This window comes from Callorhinchus milii, unplaced genomic scaffold (genome assembly GCF_018977255.1).
Source record: "Callorhinchus milii isolate IMCB2004 unplaced genomic scaffold, IMCB_Cmil_1.0 Scaffold4, whole genome shotgun sequence".
Lineage (NCBI taxonomy): Eukaryota > Metazoa > Chordata > Chondrichthyes > Chimaeriformes > Callorhinchidae > Callorhinchus > Callorhinchus milii.
In genome coordinates, this window is record NW_024704745.1 from 34,682,960 (window position 1) to 34,710,043 (window position 27,084).

A 27,084-nucleotide genomic window follows, 5' to 3' on the forward strand; every position below is an offset into this window, starting at 1 on the left:
TCTGTTTTCACGTTCCAGGATGTGGTTGATTGGAATGTCGTCATTATACGCTTCCGACAGTAAGCTTTCAACCAACATCCCACAGCAGTCTTCCTTAATAGCAGATATGTATGGAGTTCAGTATCCACCATTTAAATTCAAACATCGGCATGAAAGCGTGGACTGGAGGAGAATCAGTGCCATTGACGTGGACAGAGTGGGGAGTGAACTGGATTTTGTCACCTTGCAGGAAAACATAATGAACATCACTTTCTGCAATATGGATTCTGAAAAATGTCCTTATTGCCAAAATCCACTGGATCCTGTTCTGCTGAAAATGTTCAGGTTGGCGCAGCTCACCATAGAATATCTTCTCCATTCTCAGGAATACCTCACATCTAATTTACAGATTTATGAAGAAAAATTGCAGGCAGCTGATTCTGAGAAGGAGCAGATTAAGAAGGAATTTTGCAAATTATCTGAAGAAATTAAATCTCAGAAGGAGGAATGCAAACGTAGAAAGCAGATAATTTCTTCCCAGCAGATGATGATTCAGGCTGGAGCCAATAACTACCATAAGGTATGCAATCTTTAAGAAACTAAGTTCTTTTTATCCTGTTTTAAAATGGCAGATTTGTAAAAAAAAAGGTATTTGTTTATTGGCCACAAAATAAATGTCAGACATTCTGAAATTTAAAGCCTGATTAGAAATTAGGTTTTTGTGCCATTTTGTAATTGCTTTTGGTATTTGAAAAGTGGATGGAAATTGTTTGAACGTTTAATGGAAAAGGGTGCATCTGGAAATATGTTTTTTGTTTGTATGTTTATAAAATTGAGAAAAATTATATTTAGAGAGCCAATAATATGTTGATAGCTGGATTGAAAATGGACTCTGGAGGAATGCCTGATATCTTAAAGATTTTTTTATCTTTACGACCTTTTGTTATATGTGATTGCATGGTTTTTAACCATACTCTTCTTTTCTACTCCAGAACAATCTTTCTTTAGCAGGGACCTAAGATATCCCCACTTCGATTGCTTTAATGAAGTCATAATGGGCTGTTATTTCACTTCCTTCAAATTCATGCTTTCACCTTTGACTGATCATAATCATGAGGGAGTCTGTTCTCCCTCTTCATTTTTCATTTCTTTTGATATTTTTATTTAGAAATTCAATCACATCAGTTGTCTAAATTCGTCCATCTCTTTCAATCCTTCGTATCTATCCTACATTGAATGCTTGGTCTTCCATTCTCGAGTTTAATGCCAAAATTGTTGTCAAACGTGCTGATGAGGTTGGCACAGCCATTGGAGTAAGAATCTCCATGTGTCTTGAGCTCAAATGGCAGCTATCTTCTTTTCTTTCCATTTGTCTCAATTATAACTGCATTAAAACAGCAAATCATTTCCAAATGGCAAAGTACTGCAGATGCGGAGGAGGCCGGACCCAGTAGAGTGGAGGCAGCGGGTACTGCTGTGGGGAGAGAGGAGGTTAGAGAGATAGGAGAGTGCCAAGAAATGGAGGGATTTAAATACTAGAGTGAGGATCTTGAAGTCGATCCGCTCTGTGACCGGGAGCCTGTGGAGTGTTATGAATGAATAAACTGGTGCACAAACTGTTGCCACCAGAAATGGCAACAGTTTGTGCACCAGTTTATTCATTCATAACCTGGAAGACACCATAAGTCATGTATTTTCCGTGTCTCCACCCTCAATCCTTCGCTCCCTTCCTCTCCCCCACAGCAATGAAAATCCTGCTTGTTGTTTTTCCATCCCACAAAGTTCTCTGGATCTACTGGATCCTCTTGAATCATTTATTTCTACATTGTGATTCAGTAATCATGCACATCTTGCCTGTCAGCAGGCTCATCTTCTGCAACTTTCATTCTTCCAACACTGAGTGCTTCTCCAGAGGCACTTTTCTTTTAACCCTAGAAGCTGCACCACCTACCCTTTTACTTTTTCCTATATCAGTCAGCAGCCAAAAACACAATTTCCAAGTGAGACTGTGATTGTTGTGTACCTTCACCAATCTCACAGAGTTTATTAGTTATTTCTGTTGCAACCAAGTGCAATCTAATCAAAACGGGTAATCTTGCAAGTATTTGACCACAAAGTATTGTTATATAAACAAACCGCAAAATACTGCCGATGTTGGAAATCTGAAAACAAAAACAGAAGACGCTGGGAACACTCAGCAGATCAGGCAGCATCTATGGAGAAAGAAAAATGAGTCAATGTTTTGAGTCCACGACCTTTCATCAGAACTGCTGAGTGTTCCCAGCAACTCCTGTTTTTGTTTACCAAGTTTTGTTATGTTTTGCCCAACATTTGATGCAATACTTAAACATGAACCTCACTTTCCTGTGGTTTGCCACTCAACTTCCCCAGTCTGTGCCTTCTCCTTCCTTTGCTTCTGATATGAGTCTAACTAAACCTATTGAAAACTTAGAACTGATATCTTGTGTTTATCTTAATCACTCTGTAGCTCTTGTCCAGCATGGAGAGCGCTATATAAACACAAGTCGTTGCTGTTCTCAGCCCTGAACACTTTTTAACATTTTCAAACTTGTTTCCACCAAATTGAGATTCCACTCCAGTTTGCTTTCTGATTGAGTTGTAAATGTCATGTATATGTAATTTATTTGCATATATATTTTATTTGGAGGATTGTTGGCCTGGATACTGGGAGAAACATCCTTGTCTTTTTGAATAGTGCCATTGGATCTTTACTATCCACCTGAATTGGCAGATGAAGCCTTGATTTAACATCCAATCCAAAGGATAGGTTACCCCTAAATGTTGATGTATATTTCCTGTTAGATGTTAATTACCTGCTGTGGATTTCCAACATTTTATGTTTTATTTTGTGGTTCTAGCCTTCAATTTTTATTTGTATCAATTACTTTTGTTCACTAAAAGCAAACACTTCCTTTTAGTTGTCAAACATACTATTGTTATTTCCATATGATTGAAGTACGAAGCAAAATACAAAAGGTTTTGCAAAAAGAAATTTTAGTGTGCAGTTTCTAGATTTTTTTTNAGGAAAGTGAAATATCTATCAGTTATTGTGCAAGTAACAACATTCCAATACAAAATTACATTTGTATAGCGCCTTTCACGTTCAAATGGAAACTGAGTATGTCCTTTTATTAATCAATAATAATAAGGCATTTATATTGCATATTTCACATGAAATAAACTAGATTTAAATGAAAGCAATAATGAGCATTCAGGTGCATGTTTTAGTCTCCATTCTATTCGGGAAAGCCTAGATATTCAGAAATGTATTTTTTTCTGCTTGTTAATCAGGCTTTCCAATGTTTTCAGGCATTTTCAGCGTTCATTTATTTCAAAGGTATAATATAGGAATAACAATATTTTAAAATGTTAATTAGTTTGTAGTAGCAGTGATTTGCATTGAACTTTCTAACTATATTTAAGTGTTTATTTTGCCATTAAAACAATTTAGTTATGCTTGCAATGGTAACTAATTTGCAAGACTATTTGAGATACCATAATAAATTTTGGTGTTCAGGACCCTCTATAAGTGACCTAGCAATCTGTTGTGGTTTCAGTTGCATTGTTGCTCCTGGCAGTTGTTCTGACATGGTTGTTTATTGCTTGAGTGGATAACAACGTTTCACAGACGGTTTAATTTGATCCATTGGGAAGCTACTATTTTAAAATTGAGAAATTAACCGTAAAATATGTTTCAACTTTGCGTGTGTGTGTGTGTGCATGTGTGCATGCGTGTGCAGGAAATTTGATTACATCTTTCTGGATCTACATGAATTAAATATAAAGTCATTCAGTATCTCTTCTGATATTCATAATTAAACAATATGTGGAGTCCTGTAGTTCAGTGATTAGAACATTCGCCTTGCACGCAAAACACCTGGGTTCAATTCCAGGCAGGGCAAAACCTTGGGCAAGTTTCCTTACTCCACACACCTAATAATAATCCCTCAAAACTAAACAATAATAAATTGGTCATTTTCAATCTACAACTGTTTGTGGGACACTGTTGTGCGCAATTGGCTGCCATGTTTCGCCCACAAATATACGGTCAATTCATTTTACAGTATATTCTGTGAAGCGCTTTGAGACATCTAGAAGACATGGAAAGCGCTATATCAAATTCAAGGATTATTATTATTAATAATACTTGCATTTGATATCGTGCCTTATCACGTCTCAAAGCGCTTCACAGAATATACTGTAAAGTGAATTGTCTGTATATTGTTGGTGCGAAAATATATATTCATAACACAGGATCAAGAGGATGCCATTCAGCATATCAAACCTGTTTTGCAATGCTTTAATATAATATTATTTGCATTTGAGACCGTGACCAATCTTTTAATCCTTCTTCTCCGTATCCATTATTTTCTCAGTAGTTCCCTAGTTTCCCGGTACTCCATTATAAAGTGCCTCTTATAATAATTATGGTTTGCTTATAAGGTGGGTGCTCTGTGGATCTGTGGTTGGTTTGGGTGCACAAATTAGCTAGCTTTATGCTGAATTCCAAGTCATCAGGTTGTCACTAATATCACTTATACATGTACAAAGTTAGACATATAATGTCTGAAAATCTACCTGGCTTTAGCGATTAAACCAGTTTTTCTAAAAATTAAAGAAAAATTAACCCTAATCCTAATTCAGTCTTAATTTGGAAGTTATTTTTCCACAGTTCTTAAAAAGAACTGAGACTGGTTTGACAGGATTAAGACAGAATTGAAGAAGTTTCTGCAATACTGTGTGATCTCAAATTTAAGACAATATGGTCTTACAGACTAAATTTAGGCAAATGTCATGCCAGTTGGAATTAGTGCAAATGTAGTCTGAAATCAAACAGAGAGCCACAAGGGGGCATTGGTGCATATTTGATAACATTTGGTGTCTGATAGTTCTCTTCCTTACAATATTTATTTCAATGATGCAGTAAGAAACATTGAAACATAACTGGAGTAGGACTTCTTGGTTAGCCGAGTGTGTTCCATCATTGTATTAGATTGCAGCATATTTTGTTGTTCTATTTTCCCATTTTATTTTCTAGCAGATCTTTTAAATCTTTTAATTTCATTTCCCCACCTTTTGCCTAAACTGTATCTTGTAATGTCCTAGCTTCCCAAGTATTGATCAATCTCTCATGCCCGCTGGTGTCTTATCCTATAATAAATTATGTGCTGTTACTTTTCACCAATACAGAAAATAATGAACTGTTTATTGAAAGCCTAGCTGGGTATAAACATGATTTGACTTCTTTGATTTTCAGTGCCAATATTGTGACAAGTCCTTTATGAGCCATTTTTTTAAGCAAAACCATGTTCAGCGTCGCCACCAAGAGCAAATTGATGTTGGTGAGTACTTTACATCAGTCATTCATTCATACAACTTTTAAGTTATCAGGAGACCTGGATAGCAGCTGTGGCCCTGGTGTGTTGCACTCTTAAAAGGGAGAGTCTTGTTCACTTATCCATTCACCTTGCTACAGAGCATCTTCAACAATATAATCTAATTAGCTATTTAAGCATTTGCACATTTGACATGCTTAAAGTACAGATTTAATTCTAGTGAAGAACACACCATTACATTTGAACTGTCTTCCTCTTCAATCATTCAATGTCCAGAAAAAATGAGCACCAATCTGGATAAGTGAAGATTCCCTTACTAGATTTGTTTTATAAACAAATTGCAGGGTTAAGGGGTAAGAGCAGGGGAGTTGGACGAGTTGGTAGCTCTTTCAAAGAGCCAGCACGATGGGCCGAATGGCCTCCTTCTGTGCTGTAAGATTCTATGAGGGAATTTGTTTATATTTTTGCAATTTTATATGAACAGGGTATCAGAAGAAAATGCAAACTGATAAAATCCAAGATGAGATGGATCAACTAAAAAAACAACTGCTTCAAACTCAGTCACAGCTAGAAGTTGAAGAACAGAAGTACTCTAGAAAAGAATTTCAGGTATAATAAACAAAATATTCTGATACTGCATGAGCTTCTTTCTGATGGGTCATCGGCAATCTTGAAGCAAAATTTATTCTGTTTCATTGCACGTATTACATTTTATGCATACACATAGACCAGGTGGGATACACTCTAATATTGTTGAGCGAAACAAGTGAGGAGATTGTCAACTCTCCAGTTTTATTTTTAGAAGTTTGAATAATACAGGGCTTGACAGTTGGGTAGATCTGTGGACAGTTTGAAAAATGTGAAATTTGGAGCGTGCTACTTTCAAACAATATTAATACATTGGAGAAGATGCTGAAGTTTGAAAAGATTGACTTCAGGACTGAACCCTCTAAAGGTATGAGAGAGACTCATAGAATTTAATCTCCTTATAATAGATAAAAAAGAGGACATATAATCTTTGTATGTACAGAAATGGAGAATCAAACTTTGATAAATAATTAAAATTGGTTTAAAAGTTTTTTCCTCCAATCATATTGCTGTGGAAAGACTAAGCAGTTTAAGGAAGTGTTACTTTCAATGTCAGCACAAAGTGGCAAAAGCAAATGAGTTTCTGGAGTTATTCTGAGTTCTGTAAAGCAATGGTAACACCATACTTGGAGGATTGGTCAGTTTGTATCACCGCATCAAACAATAATCATTGGAGAGGGCGCTAAGAAAAAACAATAAAGCTAATTAGTTTGTGTAAAGGGTATGAGCAACAATGAAACATTTGAGCTTTGCAATCTAGAAAGAAGACAGTTGAGGGTGAATCATATTGAAGAAAGTAAATGGTGTGTTTATATGTAGATTCAGGAATCAGAGGACAACATTTTAAAGCAGATTTTAGAAAGAACTTTTTAATGCAGTGCTAAGAACTTTGAGTAATCTGCAAATTGATTATGGTTGCATTGAAATTGGATGTTTATATTGGATTAGTTAGGTTAGTATAGAGTGATGAGCTGTTTATGATGGCTTTAAAGTATTACAAATGTTCAAACACATTTTGTTCTGTGTCTCAAGTCAATTTTCTATTGGTATTGATTTAAATAATTGATAAACCAAAACAAAATGGGTTAACGATGGGGTGCAAACATAAAGGCTGTGCATTGTATTTGGCTGAGGATGGTAAAAGTATCATTGTGGGAGAAATTCTACTTTCTTTCCTGCACCTAATGTGTTACCATTTTCCATTTCTAGATTTAGTTTCTTGATTTATTTTAGGAACTTGAAAATAGAGCAATGAAAGAAGAAGAAATAAAGAGGTTTGAGAAGTGGAAAGAGGAAGAGAAAAAGAAATTAAATGATGAGATGGAGAAAATTAAACAAATGTTTATTGTTGAGTTTAAAGAAATGTCTGCAAAGAATTCTGCACTGGAATCAGTAAGTAATTTGGTTCCACTTTTCCAGCAGTTTTGTTTACTTTTCATTCAATTGGATGTGAAATTCTCACTATTATGATATTAAAGAATTTAGTATTTATGTATCAAATACTCTGCTCATTATAGAAATTAATCCTGTGATTTTAAAACAAATTAATTTGTTCTTTAAATGCTTGATTCTAAAATTTAATACTGCATACTATATTCTATGTAAATGGGAATCAAACCCCAACAAATTTTACTGTCAACGTTAGAAAAACTAAGAAGAGCATTTTTTGTAAAGTGAAGCAGCGTCTTACAACTCAACTGCTGAGTCTATTAAAAATAATATTTTCTTTAATCCTTTAATCAAATACATTTGTACTTTTAGAAAAAAATTGCACGCATACTTTTTAAATTCAGTTCATTCACTACAAAATTAATTTTATATCTATTCTCTGCCCATAATCTTTCAGACGTCTCAAACACTTGATAAGGCGCTATATCAAATGCAAGAATTATTATTATTGACTAACGTTTCACCTATTGCTAAAATTGTGGTGTATAGATCCTCTATTTGTTACATTCACTTTCAATAATACTAATAAACCTTGCATTTGATACAGTGCTTTACCATGTCTTCGAGACGTCTCAAAGCACTTCACAGAATATACTGTAAAATGAATTGATTGTATATTTTGTGGGTGATATGAGGCTGCCAATTGTGCTCAGCAGTGTCCCACAAAGAGTCATGGACTGATTGACCAAATTATTATTATTTTTTGTTTTGAAGGGATTATTACCCCCGGAAAAGCAATCCGTCAATCAACTAAGAACCAGGTTCCTACTTACTGTTAGGTGAACAAAGGCATGTGGAGTAAGGAAACTTGCTCAATGTTTCGCCTGGCCCAGGAATCAAATCCAGGTCCTCTCGCTTGCGAGGCGAGTGCTCTAACCACTAAGCTACAGGACTCTTTTGAACATATGCACTCAAGGAACTATTTTGGCTTCCAGTTCTGAGCCTGAAATAGTGTCAGTTCAGTTAATAAATATATCTTTGGATCTTCACTAAACTCATTTCTTTGCTCTTCTATGCTACCCTGTGTGAGGGGCTACATAAATGCAAGTTGTTGTTGTTGGATTCTTTTAAAGATGGACTTTCGAGGAAAATGATCCTTATATAATTTTTAACCTTAATTACTTCAAAACCTTTACTGAAACTTTACTAAACTTACTGAGCCACTTTTTTTTCTTGTATTCTGTTCTTTCATCTATAACTTGATTTGAAAATAATTAAAAAGTATATACTGTAGTAGAGTAGAACATTTTTGTATTTACAATTAAAAAGTTAGGTCAATTGGATATGTTTGCTATTCCTCCCAATTGTTTGCCATGATTGAAACTTTATAACATGTTACTTTATAACATGGGCATGAACTATTTTCAAAATAATGACTAATTAAAAATTCAGTCAAAAATCTTGATATTCACAATTCTATTAGTTTGTTTACATATTATACATTACATTATTATCCTTTATAAGGAGCTGATGCAGATCAAGAGTACAAGTTTGCAGCTTAATTTGAGCCTTAGTGCTTTGAAAAATGAGCATGAACATGAAATTCAGGAGGAAAGACACCAATATCAACAAAAAGTGCAAGAACTCAAGGAACTTTTAGAAAAGCAGGTATAATGCTTGTCTACTTATGCAATTTCACACTTAAAATATTTCTACTTTGGAGACCTAATGTTACAAAATGCTAGATTGCTAAATTTGTATTTGCAATCTTCCCAATCTGTGCTGTACCATCGAGTGTTGCTGGCCAGCTCACCATGGGCTGCTTCGCACACCCCCTAATGGCTGGTTACTAATCAGCATTTGCCAAGATCTAGAACATCTTTTGATGGAGAGGATTTCTTTGAATCAGGACATGTAATGAAAGAATAAATATCAGTTTAAAAAATAAGCCCTAGAACATATATCATGAAACCTAATCACAGTATTGCAGTGTTTCTATAGCACTTTTTCCATAGGATTAACTCGCTGAGCATTATTACCATTTTTTGCATGTTCAAAGTTCTGGGAAGATGTAGCAGTTACCCTTCACATATATACTTTCCTCATTTGTTTTACTGAGGGAAGGTTTTATAGAAATGCTCCCTGATCTTCATGAGTAATAAAACCAAACATCCAGAATATTTAGCGTCACCTTATCTATCCTATTTAGATGATCTACCCCATTTCACAGGTAAGAGCATCCCCACTCACCCGCTTATCTCGTTCTAATTTATCCTTGGAATGAATTATGTTACAACGTCATTGTGGTACTTTCTGGACAAACGGTAATCAATAATAAGTATTCCATTTCATAGTGCAAAAATTGCTAAAGCAGTAAAAGTTTATTGTGCACAAAATGCTAACTTATTTACTTTGCACTTACATATAAAATGTGAATCAGTTTATGTATTCAAACTTCTCAACATGCAAATTGTAAAATGCTCAAATCCTGAATGACCAAACAAATATCAAATGGGTCACAATAATCTGTGACAGGGGATCAAAATCATTTCACTTTTTTGAAACACTGTTGCTATGATCCCGAAGCCTTCATCCAGTAAGGACAGGTGTGGCAGTTTTGAATTTGATGTTGCGCGTAGGAATATAATGTCCTCGGGTTGGATTTTAGAAAGTCAAAATTCTTAACTCTGACTATTACACTTCAATTGCTAAAAACACTTGTTTGTATGTCCGTATATGCATATTGTAGACTTCTATGTTTATAAACCTCTAGAATGGATAAAATATTTTTTGTGGATGTTCTCCTTTCTCGTTCCTCGTTTGCTTTCATTGTTCACTACATGTTCTTTCGTTGTTGAATTCTAAACTGTTTATGTTCTTTGTATTTGATAATAACTCTTCTTGTTGACTCTGTTCAGAAAAACAGAATAGCATTTGAAAGCTAAATCTAAGCGGAGAGTTAAACCAAAACAAAAAGTTGTGGTGCTAATTGCTAGGTTATGTCTTCCACCGTAATGAGCTACAATGTGATTTTTAAAAATATTTTGGTGCAATCGCTGTGATCTTACAGAAGAAGCACTTTCATATAATTCCTTTGATATCTCGTATCTTTATATCACAATAATCTACTGTATAATGTGAACTGCAGATTAACCTAACCCACGTAGATGTAAAATGTTTGTTTGCTGCTCAGTAATGTTATCATTATGTACATCCTTTGAAAAAGAGTATTTTTTTGCAGTCCACTCCAAATTTGTAATCTACCAATTGATAATCATGTAATATTTATATTTAAAGTAGAAAAATGTATACAGTATCTTATAATCGGGTGGTTGATTTTCTTTCTCCCCAATAAAGTTGTATTTTTTCTCAAAGATCTTCCTGATTACAAAAGTATTTGTAATCTATATCTAATGTTAAATTGTACTACTTGAAATTCAGTCTACTGTTACATTAATACAGTTAGCCTTCTGAAAGCAACCTTAGAATCCCTTATTGTTTCGCAGCAATTCTATATAATGATTTTTTTTCTGTCCATGTGAACAAATTAATTTTCAATGAGAATATATGATTGATCACATTTCAATTCTCTGAAAATAATTAAAGACTTGGAAGGAATTTAACATGTTTATTAATGTTTATTACAGCATTCTGGCCTGCTTCCTGCAAACAGTTGCTCTTGAATCTTTAGTTGTATAGAAGCCATTTGTTAATTTTACTTAGTGATTCCCGTGTTTGTCGGACACTAAAAGGTGTTGTTAACTGCTGTGCTGGGTTGCAGAACCCGGACTTTGTTTTAATCTTTTGGATCTGGAGAGAAGTCCTTATGATGTACAATCCACTTCCTTGTGCAGTCAGATGCAGATTAAAATCACCTATTGTAAATGTTTTACTTGATGTTTGTGGGCCTTTGCTGTGCACAAATTAGTTGCCACGTTCATCTACAAATACAGTCTCTGTACTTTACAGTAAACCATGTGAATGAAGCACTTTAACACATATCCCAATATGAATGGTGCTATATCAAATCCAAAGATTATTATTATTTAAGGGACTAATTATTTCAGAGTTTGATGTCATGACTAGTTTGAAACTATTATCTGAAAACAAGATTGTTTGGAAGAAAGAAGGCCCTTTGGCCCATCTGATCTAATTCTTCCAGAACACTTTACATTACTGTTCCTCCCCCCCTCCCCATCATAGTACTTGTCCAAGATGGAAACACAGTTTATGAAATCATCACTATGTGTACATTGGTTTTAACATTGATGCACTAATTTAGTTCCATTTTAGATCTGATCACGAGTGTAATAGTGTATGGTGACAGTCGATGTGTTTAGTGTGCTGATGATTCATGATGACTGCCAGACTGAGATGTAATCACTGCAAACCGACTGAGAGATAATCCATTGTTCATAATAATAATAATAATCTTTGAATTTGATAGAACACCTTATCACGTCGACGAGATGTCTCTGGTAAATCACACAATGTTTATTTGTAGTACTTACAAATGAGAAATTTAATATGATTTATTTGTCATTTCCAGGAATCTAAGTGGACTTCAGAAATACAAAATATCCATGAAAAACATGACAGTGAGAAGCAAACGGTAGTTGTTTTTTCTTTTTGATATCTGAAATATTCATATTAACATAGAGATCATATAACAAACCATTTTACATGTATGTAGCTCTTTTCACGTCAGGAGAACGTTTCAAAGTGTTGTTGCTGTTGTTATTGTAAACTATAAAAGGTGCCAAGATTTTTCTTGACAAAGAATCTAGAAAATGCCCTTTGTTATTGTTTAGTTACATGTTAATTTCATTTATTATTCACATATTTCATATGTTCTGTAGACCGCCACATACTCATTATCTCATTAAAGCCAAATTCCCAGGTTTTATCAATAAATCTAGGGCTCTAGCCTTGCAAAACTCCTCTCCCTAGCGTGGTTGCTAAGTCTGGCCACCCTGTCCTGTTCCCAAGTTAAAGGGCCACTCACATTTTGATTCCTAATTCTCCTAATTCTCACTGGGTGTATCTGCAATCAGCAGATAGTGCTGCCCTCAGAATGTTTGTGTGCTGCTAAACCAGCGCTAAAATAATCACACAATTCCTTTTACTACTTAACTGGCTGCTAGAATTTCTCCCCTCAGAACTCTAAATTAGTCAGTCAGTTTTCCAGACATCTTTACAACAACAACAAATTACACATGTATAGTACCCTTCACGTCGGAAAGACTTTTACAGTTTGGTACCTTTGACCAAAATTAATTCCTTGAGATTTTGAGATTTTGATAACCACTAGTTTGAATGGAATGATTGATGATCATCAATCCAACAATATTTGTTCATAAAGGGTAGACTTATTAGTTATTGTGTTTTCCTTGGTTAAAAAGTTACTTGCTAGTGGGCAAGTCATAAACATTATTGTGCTCATGATTTTTTTGTTGCTTACAAATTCTATCCTTCCCCAATAGGACAAAAATAATTTTGCTTAATTCTATGATATTCTATTTGTGGAACACAGATTAGGACTACTATTGGAAATGCATATATTTTAAAAAGAAAATTAATAAATCATTTGAAGCATTTTTTTTCAATTGAATTTAAAAACATGCTTAGGGGAGGGAGCTTCTTCTGGTGTCCTGGCCAACAATCCCCAAATAAAATTGGTCATTCATCTATGTGACATTGCTTTGAGAAAATTAGCTGCTATGTTCACTTACACATATATCACTGTAATATCCTGTGAAGCGCTTTGAGATATCTCGATGATGTGATGAAATGCTCTTTCAAAGATAATATTATGCTTATTACATCTAGATGGCTCATTTGATAATACCTCTTCACAGTAAAGACTAACAACGACAACAACAAGTTACACTTATATAGCACCCTCCACGCAAGGTAGAGTCTCAGAGCGCTTAACAGTGGCGGAGCCTGACCACGAGCCGGGGGGGGGTGGGGAGGTGGCCGTAACCACAGGTGAAAAGGAAGATTTTCAGGCTGAAATTCAAAAGGCGGAGAGGGCGGGCAAGGATTCAGGGAGAGTGTTCCACAGTTTTGGGGTGTAGTGGCTGAAAGCATAACCTCCAATGGTGGTGCGGAGGGCATGAGGGACAAGCAGGAGGCCGGTGCCAGTCAAGCGAAGGCGCCGGATGGTGGATTGGGGAGTGAGGAGGTCAGAAAGGTAGAGAGGTGCCAGGGAGTGACCGGATTTAGTCACAAATGAGGAGCCAGTGGCCAGAACTAGTGAGATGGGGGTATGAAGTTTGATCTGGATAAGTATGCGGGCAGCAGAGTTCTGAATGAGCTGGATTTTTTTAATAGTGGAGCTGGGGAGACCGGCAAGGAGTGCATTTGAATAATTCAAGAGGGAGGTGACAACCACATGCACGAGGGTTTCGGCTGCATTTGGGGTAAGGTACGTTCGGAAATGAGCAATGTGGCGGAGGTGGAGGAAGGTGGTCCTGGTCAGAGACCAGATGTGGGGGATGAAGGACAGCTGGGGGTTGAACCGGACGCCTATATTGCACACTGCTTCAGTGGAGGTTGAGAAGATCCGCAGGATTGAAGACATTGGTGGGAGCCAAGGAGTACGGCTTCCGTCTTGTCCACATTCAGCTGAAGAAAGTTTGCACTCCTCCAGGCCCTGATGTCTGCCAGACAAGCTGATGAAACATCGGCGAACCTGAAGTTGATGCTGGAAGAGGCAAAGTATATTTGTGTGTAATCCTCATACGTGTGGAAGTTTACCCCGTGTCTGTGGATGACATCGCCAAGAGGGAGCATATAGATGAGGAAAAAAAGGAGGCCAAGGATGGAACCCAGGGGTACCCCGCTGGTGACCGGGTGGGGGTGGGTGGAGAAACCATTTGCCGAGATGAAGTGGAGGCGGTTGGTTAGTGGAGTGGAGAACTCGAACCATGCGAGTGCGATCCCACTAAGGTAGATGAGGGAGGAGAGGGGTGGAGGAGGATGGCGTGGTCGACTGTGTCAAACGCAGCAGAGAGATTCAGGAGGTTGAGGAGACAGAGGAAGCCCTGGTCACAGATAGAGAGGACATCGTTTGTGACTTTGACAAGCGCTGTGGGCCGGGCGAAAACCAGACTGTAGGGGCTTGAGGGAGTGGAGGGAAAGGTGTGACCGAAGTTGACCTGGAACAATGTGTTCCAGGACTTTGGCAAGGAAGGGTAGGTTGGAGATGGGACAGTAGTGTGAGAGATTAGAGGGATCGAGAGTGAGTTTTTTGAGGAGAGGTGTGATAACAGTGTTTTTCAGGGGGAGTGAAACGGAGCCTGAGGAGAGAGATTGGTTGACTGTGTCAGCCAGCAGGGGAGAGAGGAGGCGGAGTTGAGTGACCAGCAGCTGGGTGGGATGTGGGTCGGGCCAGCAGGTGGTGAACTTCATGCGGGTGATTGTGGTTGAGAGGGAGGAGGGAAAAATGGCGGCAAAGGAGTGTAAGGAGGTGGAGTGGCAGGAGCCGAGGCAGAGGGAGAAGGTGGTGTGGATGGTTTGGGTGGCGTGGAAGGGGACATGGGGTTGGAGGACGATGCAGCCAAGTGGATATTTTCAATCATTAGGCGAAGAAGTCTAGGACCTCTTACCAGGAAGGCTCCAGATTTGATCTTTTATCTGCTGAGCAGGTGAACTCAATAATGGGGCTAAACCTGGCTTTCAGAAGAATCAGCCAGGATTTCCTGTTTTAATTGCTCTTTCTGTAAAATCCGCAGACATTAGGTGATGATACAATCAAGCTGTGGGTGTCTCAGTAAACCACTTCCTGAGCCAGGAAGATCCGCAGTACTTCAGGGCACTGCTGATGAAAGCTCAGCCAGCCTAGCTCATTGTCACGACCTGGAAAGGCAGATCAGTTACTGGGGCCAGTGCCCACTCTCCCCACTCAGCTCCTGTAAACCCTGCAAGCCAATGCCCTAATGGGTAAGCTGGTCCTAGCTGGAAAAGCAACAGTGCTTTCAATGGCAAGCTATGTGTTTTCAGCTAGTTAGACTCCAGAGTGCCCAAACGCACACTCTGGAATGGTTGGCAAAAGCCAAGTCTTGGCAATTGGCAGCTAATACTCTCCAGAATTAGATAAGCAGATGCATCCCTCCAGGAAGAGAGTACACATTCCATCCAGTAACCATCTCTGGAATTTCCATGTATAGGTGGGATGCATGGAACTCTATTTGCTTTTATTTCCTCCTGTGTCAGACACCTAGCTGACCAAAAAAATTGCAATCGAGCTTACATGTGATGCACTGCATTGGTACAAAGCTTGATCACAGGCTATTGTCCAGGCTAATAAATTAATTTTTGTAACTCGGGATTCCAAGATTGTAGAACTGTACCCCAGTATGATTTGGTGCAGACAGGACAGGAGCAAATTGCCGAAGTTTAAGCACTATTATCAATTTAATGCTTTATTTGCTTTTGATTTGCAGCTCCAGCTTGAAATAAGAACATTGATGTCATCCATCAACAAAAAACAAAAGGCAACCGCCTGCTACTACAAGAAAAAAATTAAGGAGCTAAGCCAAAAGCTGTATGATCAACATCAACTGATAACTAACCATGGAGAGGTTAGACCTTTCAGACTAAGTATTAACACATGTGTACATATCACCTTGTGCATGGTCAGTTGGGGAGTTTTAAGCTTTGCTGGAAGACCTCTCTGGATGGGGTACACGTAATAGGACTAGGCCTATTGCCCAAATGTTGAAGTAACCAATGTTGTTGTTTGTTCTTTGTTTGAAGCGGATATTTAAACCGAGATTTTTTACAGATCTTTCTCATGCAAATTAAATTTCCATAATTGTTTATGTGGGGAGAAGTTGGAAAGTCTTCTTCCGGACCAGGCTCTGTGACCCTATCACCCCCATCCTTGCCCAACTCCACTGGCTTCCCATCACAGTTCAACTGAGGATACAGTTCAACATCCTGGTCCTCACCTTCAAAGCTCTCCACGGTCTTGCTTCCGCCTACCTCTGTGACCTCCTACCCCCTACCATCCTGCTCTCTCCCTCCACTCAGTGGGCTCCGGCCTGCTTCACGTCCCCCGCCTCACTTACCCCACTATTGGCGGGCGGGCCTTCTGCCACTCTGCTCCCCACCATCTGGAACGCCATCCTATAGTCCCTCCACCTTGCCCCTTCCCTTGCCACCTTCAAGACCTATCTCAAGACTCTCCTCTTCGACCGTGCTTTTGATCTCCCTGCTTCCCCCCCCTCCCCTCCACTCTCCCCGACCCCCAGCTTGGGTCCGTAACTCTGTCTGCAGCACCTTGAGACGTCCTCATGACGTGAAAGGCGCTTTACAAACGTAATTTTGTTGTTGTTGTTGATGAGAGGGCACTGGTTAGGGTAAGAAGAATAACTTTAAGAGGGGCACACAGTGGTTCATTACATGGAAGTTATTCAACACTTGGAATGGGTTACCAAGATGGATGATTGGGACAAGGGGACTGAAGTTGTTTAAGAAACAACTTGATGCAATAATGGGAAGATGGTAGGATTACTATTGTTGGAGGATGAAAGATTGTAGCCTCTCACTTAATAAGCATACATGAATAAAGTTGCTACGCTGAGAAGCAGTAGTTTTTCCCCAAAGCAATTAAATATGCAGCTGAGTTTATTCATAGAAATGCTTTTGTTTTCAGGTACAAACATGTGCCATAAGACCACCAAAGAAGATACTGGAGCTTTCATGTAAGCAGAGCTACAATCGATATACTACATGTTAACTTATTTTTGTACAAAAAAGATTTACAGATGGAATGCAATATTATGCTATTCTTATAGATATGAAATGACAGAAAGCTACCTTTATTTTTACTTCAATTCAGAATTTTTCACAAATACAAGTTTAATTTTTTTTAACCAAATGGTATTTTTCTTTATGTACTCCTCAATCTATGATTAAGATGCGATATGAGCATTAGAGGAAAAAATAAACATTTCAGGTTGAATCCAATAACTTCCACGTACAGGAGCATCTTCCACATACAGGAGCTTCTCAAAGCCCTTGAAAGATTTAAATATGTAGACAAAACACACAACAAAGATGGGTTTGGGGAAGTTTTTAAAAGCAGTAGGGAGTGTTAGTAAGGGAAAGTAGTTTTGAAAGAGTTCCTGAGGACAGCGACATTGTAGCTAAAGGCTCAGTCCCTGGAGATGAAGCAAAGGAAGAAAGATCAGTCAAAGCGGAGAGAATAGGCTTCAATGTTGGACTGAAGAGAATTACATAGGTGAGTTGAGGCCATAGAAGAATTTAAAGAGCAGCTAAAGGATCTCAAACTTGATCGTCTGAAGTACTGGGAGCCAATGGAACTTGGTGAGGATGGGGATAATGAGTGTCTTTTGCACGAAAAAAGTTCTGGAACAGTTAAAGTTCTGGAGATTAGCGCTACGGAGGATGGTGAGGAGGAGCATTAGCAAAATCCATCCTCAAGTTAAAGTGTGGATGAAGGTTTCAGTAGCAGATGTGAGATAAGGCAGCCCTTTTATTCTGAAGGTAGAATGAAACAGTGTTGGCAACGGTCAAGGGTTTGGGACTCCATTCAAGATTAGAAGAACACCAACTGTGTCTTGTACATGATGCATCATTACAGGCAGTTATTTTCCCACCGTTATTAGCATCAGTCATAACAAAAACTACTTTTGCAGAGCCTTTCAAAGTGACTTTTTTTATGGAGCTATTATTTCAAGTCTGAAAGGTTTGTAGTTTTATGATGGCTGCATTTAAATCTCTTAGAGGGTGGAAAATAATCTAAATAAACTTATTTATATTATTATATAGATTATTTAACTTTTAAGACAATATCATTTCTTTGAAACTATTTAAGTGTTTTGCTCAAACTGCAGGAACACTAAAGATCAAACTAAAGCATCAGATTGTTATGTCAAGCCTTGATTTAGGTTGAATCCTTCATAAATTCATCAATTAACATACTCTTTCCAGTTGTTCTTGTGTACATGTTTTAAATGATTAAGTCCTAGTCTAAGTATATGATAATAGTAAGCTAATTTGGGGCACAAGAGAGATACTAAATGCGTCGGGAGGACTAGGGGGGGCAGACTGGTCACTGAGGTCAGGGATTCTACCCACTCAGCTCTTGTTAGCCTTGCAAGCCAAATGGGTAGTTTGGTCCTAGCTGGATAAGTGGGAAGCTGGCCAAACTGTGTTTTTTTTATGACAGGCTGTGTAGTTTTAGCTGGTTACCAGTACACCAACACACACTCAAGCCTTAGCAAATTTGACTCTATTGCCAATCTGTGCCTCATACTCTCTGAAATTAAGCAGACATGGTCCCTCCAGGAAGAGACCTAAATTTTCATTCCAGATGCATGGAAATTCCCATGTATAGGTAAAGTAGAAGGACCGGAAGAATGATTCTGAAATATAAAGCTTAAGTTATCAGGAGAAGTTTGAGGTCTGAAATAATTTTCAGTCAGGGCATTGAATGAATGGGATTAAGCGCTCAGAGACGCCATGTGACATGAAAGGCGCTGTATAAATGCAAGTTGTTGTTGTTGGGATGAAGTTCATGATAGATCAGGAATTATGTTGTTTGTGGAAGGAGCCAATGTGGTGGATCAAATGGCCATTTATTTTCCTAGGTTTCATTATGTCCTTATGTTTAGTTTTTAGAAATATTAAGAACGACTGGTACACTTAAAAATAAAGAAATTTGATGTTCTTGCCCATCTTTACAAAATGAAGAGAACCTTTCAGAACGCTGCTTCTAAAAAAAGTATGAATCAAAAATGGAACAAAAGAATAGCATAGTCCTTTACCAGCAAAATGATTTTTCTTGAAGCTTTTATTTGACTGAGCAACATATTTAGAAACAAAACCAAAACATAATTCTTCTTAACTTTTTTATCCATATGTTACAGCAATTATTACAAATCTTCCACAACGAAAATCCTTAACTAAAGGTAAGTAAAGGCTAAAATAACTTTAATGTTTAAATTGGTCAATCAACTTTAGTTTGTTTACAGTTAATATATTTGAGCTACATTATTATAATCTAATAATTTTGTGTTTAATGAACAAATACCAATTGAGGATGAAATTATAGTCTAAAGAAATGTGTAGTTATTAGCTCTTTGTCCATGTATTGCATTTAATTTTGTTTTGAATGTTTTACTGGTTAGTTTATACAAAACTTTGATTCTTCATTTCATAACTTTACATACTGTGTTGAAGCAAATTTTACCTGCCTTATGCAGATGAGGGGGAAAAGTCACTTGCATAGTTCAACTGGCTTACTTAATAGTTAAAGTTAATAATTGTCTGATTATAACTGTTGGTACATTCCTCCTATTAATAGTTATTCGAATCACTCAGCAAACAAGTAAACACAGTCAAACCTGTTGATTCGAGGGGATTCGACTAAAGTGGCCTTTATATAAGGGTGGCCTCTGATTAAGGGTTCGTTGGTTCATTGATTGGGCCCTAATTTTTTTNGAAAAATTGCTGCAGACCAAAAATTTCCGCAGAGCTGCCTATAGACTGGTAGTGCATTTACCAATGCCACCTCACCTGTGAGACAGGAAGCTGTGGGTATCATGTAGGTTGCTCAGCAGGGCATCTGTAAATGCGCTAGGAGTGTTATACTCAGATGCGTGGAAATTGATAATGAATTACTGGTAAGTACACTTAAATTCACTTAGAACTGGCCACTGAAAAGGGCTAACAAAGTGGCCATTTGTGTCAGACAGGTGCTTCCTGAATAGATGTGGCTTATTGTAGAAAATCGGTGGGGATTGTTCCAGGTTGCTTGTTGACAGTAGGTTGCTGTTGAATAGAGGTGGTTGCTTTAACATGTTTGACTCTATTTCAAGCATAGCAACATTCAAATGGTACTAAGTATTTTACTAATTTGGAATATCCATTCCCTGACTTGCCTAGTTTGAATGAAATTCTTTTTCTTTTCAATGATTCCCTTTCTGACATGCCAGTCAATGGCTTTTAACAATAACTTTTAACTTAGTTTGTTCAAATTTGTTACATTTGGCAGTCTGCTACTTAAATCCCAGTTCATTGAATCAGTTGCATCTTATGGGTAGCATTTATTACCTCTAAGTCCTGAGGGGTTTCTTTGTTGTTAGTTTTCTCCTCTCCTGAAGACTCTTGACTCTTGCTGATATGCAATTCCAAAGGAAACAGAAGCCCTCCAATATCAAGATGTTTTGAATTGTGTTGAGTGGTGCTTAGTGATGAGCATACACCTAATAATTGTCTGCATCTAGGAGAATCTGTTAAGATCAAATCTAACTGGTAAAAAATCATTCAAAAGAGGCAAGTCTCAAAATAATTGATAATAGAATAATTGTTTTAAATGAAAACATTAAATACAACTAATAATACATTTATAAGAATTCATTCTTATGATATTTGCAAATACTATAAGAACAAAAGTGATATTGATTTATGTGGCATACAACCTCTAATAATAACGTTTTTGTTACATTCCCCTTTTTGTGCTGCCTTTCACTCTTTCGTCATTGGTTGCTGCTTGGTTGAACTTTAGAGCAGGCTGCGTCAACGTTGGAATCTATAGAGGAACTTTGTGAAGATGAAGGTAAAAATTAATTAAGTCAAAAGAAAAAGTGTACATTAATAGTCAAATTAGGAACTGTTGTATATTTGTTGTATATTGATGATATAATAGAAAATCTATGCAGAAATTACAACCATGAACTGCAGCCTTCCTCTACTAAGAGAAGTTCGATCCAACCACATTAATATTAGAGTATGACTGTACAACGCATATTTCACTTTGAGGATGATATTTTTGTAGAAGTAATTTCCATAGACCTTCATTCCTGCATCAGCGATTTGCCTCTTATCTATTATAACTGCATTTTGCTGAAAATAGAGCAGAATAATAATGCACAATTCTTAAATCGTGCAAAGGCAGCAAAATATTATTATTTCACTATATTCTTCCTACATAAAATCTCATGTAAGCATGTGTAAGTGATAACCAACTTTTCAAATATCCAAATACAATGCTTATTTAATTTCTTTTTTTGTTTATTTTTTAACTATCGGTTTCTGAATTTCCTTTATTGTATAATAACCAATTTGCATTATAGATAATTAACTAGTTCTGTTTTAATTAATTTATCATGCTAAGAATGTATTAATATCTTATATTTTATTTATGTGTTATGTGATAGAGCGCAGTGCTTTACAAAAACAGCTTAGAACAATTAACAGCATAAATTGGGTTGATAACTTGTTCTTGTTGATGATTCTTAACAGTTTGGTTCTTAACAGTTTAGTTCTGTCAAAGCCACATTGGAGCAAATTTATTTAAAAAAGGCTTTTGATCAATTAAACAATTATAATTTGAAGGACATCTTTTATCTGCATTAAAACAATGCATTGTAACCTCCCTTCTCTTATTCCATTCTTATTCTACCAATAGTTCCCTTTACATAATATAGCTAAACTTCTCTTCACATGAACTTTAGTAACTTTATTTGGTTCCTATTTGAAGAAAAGTAAAATTAACTTGTCAAATTAAGGAAAACAAAATATATGTTTTTCAACAAATTGCAACCAAACTTTAGTAAAATAGTTCTACAACAATTTTCTTTTCAGAGATGAAAGAACTGATGGAATTGTCAAGGTGCAAGAAAAACCTTAAAAATGTTTTGAAGCAAAATCCATCTGTAGCCAAAGAGCTGCGTAAAATCTTAGAGCACAGTTTGGAAGAAAAATTAGAAAACCTAGGCATAAAGTCAGTAAGTATTTGTAGCTAGGTCACAAAACTTACTTGGGCTTCTCGTCTCACCTCTCTGTAGTCAAACTGTCATTTATGCTTTTGTCATTTCAAGGCTAGATTTCTTCAACAGTCTTGCTGGCCTTCCTAGATTCACACTCTATAGTCTTCACTTTATCCAAAGTTCTCTTCAATGCCAGGCTCCACGGACCCATTATTCCCCATCCTCAATTGGCTCTATTGATTCCCTTAAACCCAACTGTTTGACTACAAGATCTTCATCCTTCTTGCTCTTTACCCCATTCTTCAAAACCCTCTTAAAAACACCTTTTGTTTGTGCCTTTGGTTGATACTGTCAAATTCCCCCCTTTCTGTCCTGGTTGGTGACCCCATTGTCTATGAAGTGCTTTGAGACATTCATATATGAAAGGCACAAAAAATGTGCAAATTGTTGTTGTGTGAATGTGCTATGTACTTTTTCCTCCCACCACCACCCTCTTCCCGCACAGATGTTTTCCTGTTTTGAAGAGTTTGGACACTGCATTAATCTTAGACTGTAATATGTAATTATTGTCATTAACAAAGAATCTTCCTGTAACTAACAATAAAGATAAACCAAGTTGACCAGTACAAATCTAGTTTTGTAATTGATTAATTTAATTTCTGATGAATCTGAGCTAAAAAAAATTGGTCACTATTCTTATTGGCTCTTATTTGAGTCTCAATTTTTGTGTAGTGATAGATTTATCTTCAAGACTGTCAACTCTTAACCTTAAAAAACACAAAAAAATCTCAAATTCATGTTTTGCATCAATGGTTTAGACATGATCTGGTATTGAGTCTTTTTTAAAGAAAATGTAAAATAATTTCTAACCGCTTGTAATGGATAGGTTTGTCTCCTTACGTTACTTCTTCCCATTGTATAACTGAGGTTTAACACTTGATCTTGGCAGACTTGGCTGATTTCAGCCTGGCAGCAATAGACATAGACAGAATGGTAAAATGGGCAGACACATGGCAGATGAGTTTCAATGTGGAGAAATGCAAGGTAATGCATTTTGATAGAAAGAATGAGGGGAGGCAATACAGGCTGGTAATACAATCTTAAGGGGAGATTTACGAGGATGGTACCAGGAATGAGGGACCTTAATTATGAGGAAAGGCTGGAGAGGTTAGGATTATTCTTATTGGAGCAGAGAAGGTTACGAGGAGACCTAATTGAGGTCTTCAAAATCATGAGGGGATTTGATAGGTTAGAAAGGGAAAAACTGTTTCCACTGGTGGGTGTGTCGGTGACTCGAGGTCACAGATTCAAAATAGTAACTAGAAGTAGTAGAGGGGAGGTGAGAAGAAATTTTTTCACGCAGCGAGTTGTTCGAATCTGGAACGCATTGCTTGAAAGGATGGTCGAGGCTGATTCAAAAACTCCTTTTAAAAATGCGGTGGACGGGTATTTGAGGAGGACGGGTTTGCAGGGTTATGGGGAAAGGGCTGGGGATTGGGATTGACATTAATTGCTCTATTCAAAGAGCCGGCACAAACTCAATGGGCCGAATGGCCTCTTTTTGTGCTGTACGATTCTATGATTCTATAATTCTATGTAGACATCATGGGACATTATGGCAGGGGAAATAATTTAGCCTACATTCTAGTTCTTTATTGCTATTCAATCACTACTGGTGAAAAGTGCAAGTGTGTGTGGGAGCATCGGGAATCAGGCTCAGCTGTGATGCTCCTGTTGAAAAACAGTATACTTTTCACTGACCAGACTTGCATATCAATGGGCACTGGTGAGGTGTGAAGAGCAGCTGGCAACTATAGAGATACACCCCAGCTTGTCAGTGCCTTTGGGAGAGCAAGGGGAATAAACAAACTATCATAATACAACTTACATTTCAAACGAATAGAAAGGAAAATAGACATGAATTTAGGTCAATGATAATATGAGATACATTAATTTTCTAGGATGTTCAAGGTATCTCTGAAGGACGACTGTCAAGAATTCTTCAAACTGTTGACTCCCAAAGAGAAGAAAAATCAAAATCAATACCAAACTTCTATCTCTTTAGAGAAAATTTGGCCCATGAGGTCGAGAATAAGATTCTTCAACAACATTCCCCATCTTCTAAGATAATTAAGACTTGTAGTAAACGATCAACATCAGGTAGGGTTCATGTACCAATCTTATCACTAAGATATGTAAACATTTGAAGCTGTTACAAATTGAGGTATTTAATTGCACAAAATTATGTTTTATTTTAGAAGATAATTATTTATTTTGGTTTATTTTTACAAGTTTTCATTGTTAGTACACCTCAGGTACTTATATGGAAGGATTATCACTATTATGATTATTATTATTGCATCGTATTTAAAATGGAATTTCTCATTTCTAAAGTGTGAAATCTAAAACTTACTGGCAGAGGAAATACTGTATATAGATTTCCTTGTCTTCATTGATCAATTACTGCACTGAATCTGTTCTTCAATTTTAATTAATTCCAACATTTTTAAAAAAATGTAATTAGTAAACATAATGATGTTGGCTGAACTAATTTGAAATATTTGGCATTATATTTTCCATCTTTATTTTTCTTCCTTTTCTTCTCCCAGTATTTCCTTTAAAACATTCTATTTTCCCCATGAAATTAGTTTTCAATGTTATAACACTTCTGCCCTTGTAGATCTTCATTGTGAGTACTTTCTACCCTAGCACTCTAATAGTTATTTGAAGAACCTTTGTAAATTTCAGCAATTTTAGACAGAGGCATTTAAACTTCTGAAGCACTGAGATCTTAAGGGATTTCTTTGCTCCCTGCGTTAGTCATGTTTTCTTTTATTTGGGGGATTTCAGCTCATGTACCGTGATGGTGAGACTAGCACTAATTTGGCAATAATATTGCTACTCAGAGGTTAGGAGTAGCATTATTACTGTAATAACTAAATACTGTATTCTATTTCAAAATACATATCAAAAACGTTTGTCTCTGTCATTTCCCCTGTTCTTTCTTTCTGAACAGTTATTTTTTGTTCTTCAATTTTGCCTTATGTAAGATGTGTTTGAAGAGAAAATTAGTAGGTAAATGCAGAAAATATAATTTATTCCTTGATATTAAAATATTTTCTTTAGAGAATGAAATAATAAAGAAGTTTGATTTAACACTGTACATCAAACATATTGCAGTTTTTGTGTTAATATCCACAGGTAAGAAAACAGTTACATACAGGAAAGTATGTAAGAATAAATCTTCAGGTATTGTGCAGAGCTTTGAAACAGAGCAGCCCACCTGTTCCATTCGGAAAATTGTACCTTGTGCTAAGCCATCAACAGCTACGTTGAGGTATTCTTCCAAACGATTTTAGACTTTTAAATGCTTGGATTTGATTCAGTTTTAATCAGATTATCTAGGATGCTTTGGTTATTCAGTCTGCTTACTGGTTTGATTAAAATACTGTACTTTTAAATTGATATGATTAGTCAGGTTCCAAATCCCTGACTGTCCAGGGTCGTCCTCCTGACGTGAAAGCGCTATACAAATGCAATTTGTTGTTTTTGTTGTTGTTGATGCTGTTCTATATAGTGGAACACACAGTTAGTATTTCAAGAAAGTAATATTAGAAGGAATACTTGTGTTGCTTGAATGGTCTTCTGGGTATTACAATTTACAACCATGATTGTTTTCTCATTTTTTCTTCCCAATGCAGCAGTACAACCAGTTCTGATGATTCTGAAGAAGAATTGCCCAAACTATCTTCGAGCAGCTCTAGTTCAGATACGACATCAAGTGAAAGTAGCAAATTATCTGATGTTTGTGAACTGATGGAAGTGGTTCCATGCCCGCCAAAGCAACCGATTTCACTTTGCAAAACTAAAGGCAAGCCTTCACAGAGCCGTAATATTTGCAGTACAGAATTAACATTTGAAAATAATTTGCAAGATACAGCATTGTATATGTTGACTTGGTTGATTTGCATAGATTGATTTGTACCTTTGACATTAGATTCTTGTAGAATATTTTTGCAAGTGTAACAGTTTCGCAAGTAGAAATTATGGGTTCTATAGCTAAGTTGATTAGCTGCATCTTGATATGTGCAAGTTGTTGTTGCATCTGTCAATTATTGTTTGTAATGGAATAGCTAACATTCAGGATTTCTTAGATTAAGGTACATGTTTAACTATCTGTTTTGTCATGGAATCTACTTTTTATTTATTCAAAACAAAATCAGACAGCATCTGAAACATGTCAAGTTTTGCCTGCCAGGAGTACATCATTCGTTGTCCATATTGTTTCAATGCCCATGAGTTTATTTAGCTCCTGATTTGCGAGATTAAATCAGGTCAGATTTGCCTATAGTCTGTAATTTCTGTGAAAATTACACTATGAAGAGGGTGGAAAACTGCAGTAAAAGCTGTGGTCAGCTACCATAGAATTGCTTGATTAGTCATTTACTTTACTAATCCATTGAGAGCTGGAAAGACCTGCTCATTGTCGTCTGACACTTAGGAGTAGCTAGAGACAATAGATGATTTCAACATTGGGGTTATCTGTAGAACCAGCATTCATTATCAGTGTGGCTTCACAATCTTTGGGAAGTAATAGGTGACTTATATTACAGAGATACTGATTGAAAGCCTGTTCTTTGGAAGCCACAGGCATCTTTTAGACATGTCTCTAACTTGTATTCACTACTAATGTTCTAGACTTTCAATAATTGAATATACATACTTATATACTCGTTATTATCATTCAGATTAGAAATAGCATCAATGCTGCAATTGTAGGTAACCTGTAGTATATATGCCTTATTGCAGCAATGGTGTTGTCAGAACCTGCCTTAGAAGGAACTGACTGCTGCCAGTGTGAATTTCAATGTGAAATATTCAAGCAATAAGAATTGCACGAGGATGAGAAAGCATTATCGTTATAGGTGTATCCTATATTTCTGAGTAGTAAACCTTGCATATGATCAAACCATAAATGATCCACATTTCTACATAATATCCTTGTATTTATTATAGCAACTTAT

At 36.8% G+C, this 27,084-nt stretch overlaps 1 protein-coding gene across 1 annotated transcript; it reads left to right on the forward strand.

The window, feature by feature from the left end:
• The first annotated feature begins 34 nt into the window (after positions 1-34).
• On the forward strand, positions 35-26,949 carry LOC103176932 (zinc finger protein DZIP1). Its single transcript, XM_007890815.2, has 15 exons — positions 35-559; positions 5,258-5,342; positions 5,821-5,945; positions 7,158-7,316; positions 8,838-8,981; positions 11,863-11,925; positions 15,764-15,901; positions 16,978-17,026; positions 19,217-19,258; positions 20,857-20,907; positions 21,936-22,078; positions 24,022-24,220; positions 25,262-25,397; positions 25,762-25,961; positions 26,870-26,949. Exons 1-15 carry the CDS (start codon positions 35-37, stop codon positions 26,947-26,949), a joined length of 2,139 nt encoding a protein of 712 aa, XP_007889006.2.
• The last annotated feature ends 135 nt before the right edge of the window (positions 26,950-27,084 follow it).

What these genes read in the sequence shown, in the direction of transcription:
- LOC103176932 (XM_007890815.2), top strand. Translation starts at nt 35, where the DNA reads ATGTCGTCATTATACGCTTCCGACAGTAAGCTTTCAACCAACATCCCA. An exon ending in CCAAGAGCAAATTGATGTTG is followed by an intron (nt 5,343 to 5,820) that starts GTGAGTACTTTA and finishes TTATATGAACAG; the next exon opens with GGTATCAGAAGAAAATGCAA. An exon ending in ACGAAAATCCTTAACTAAAG is followed by an intron (nt 19,259 to 20,856) that starts GTAAGTAAAGGC and finishes GTTGAACTTTAG; the next exon opens with AGCAGGCTGCGTCAACGTTG.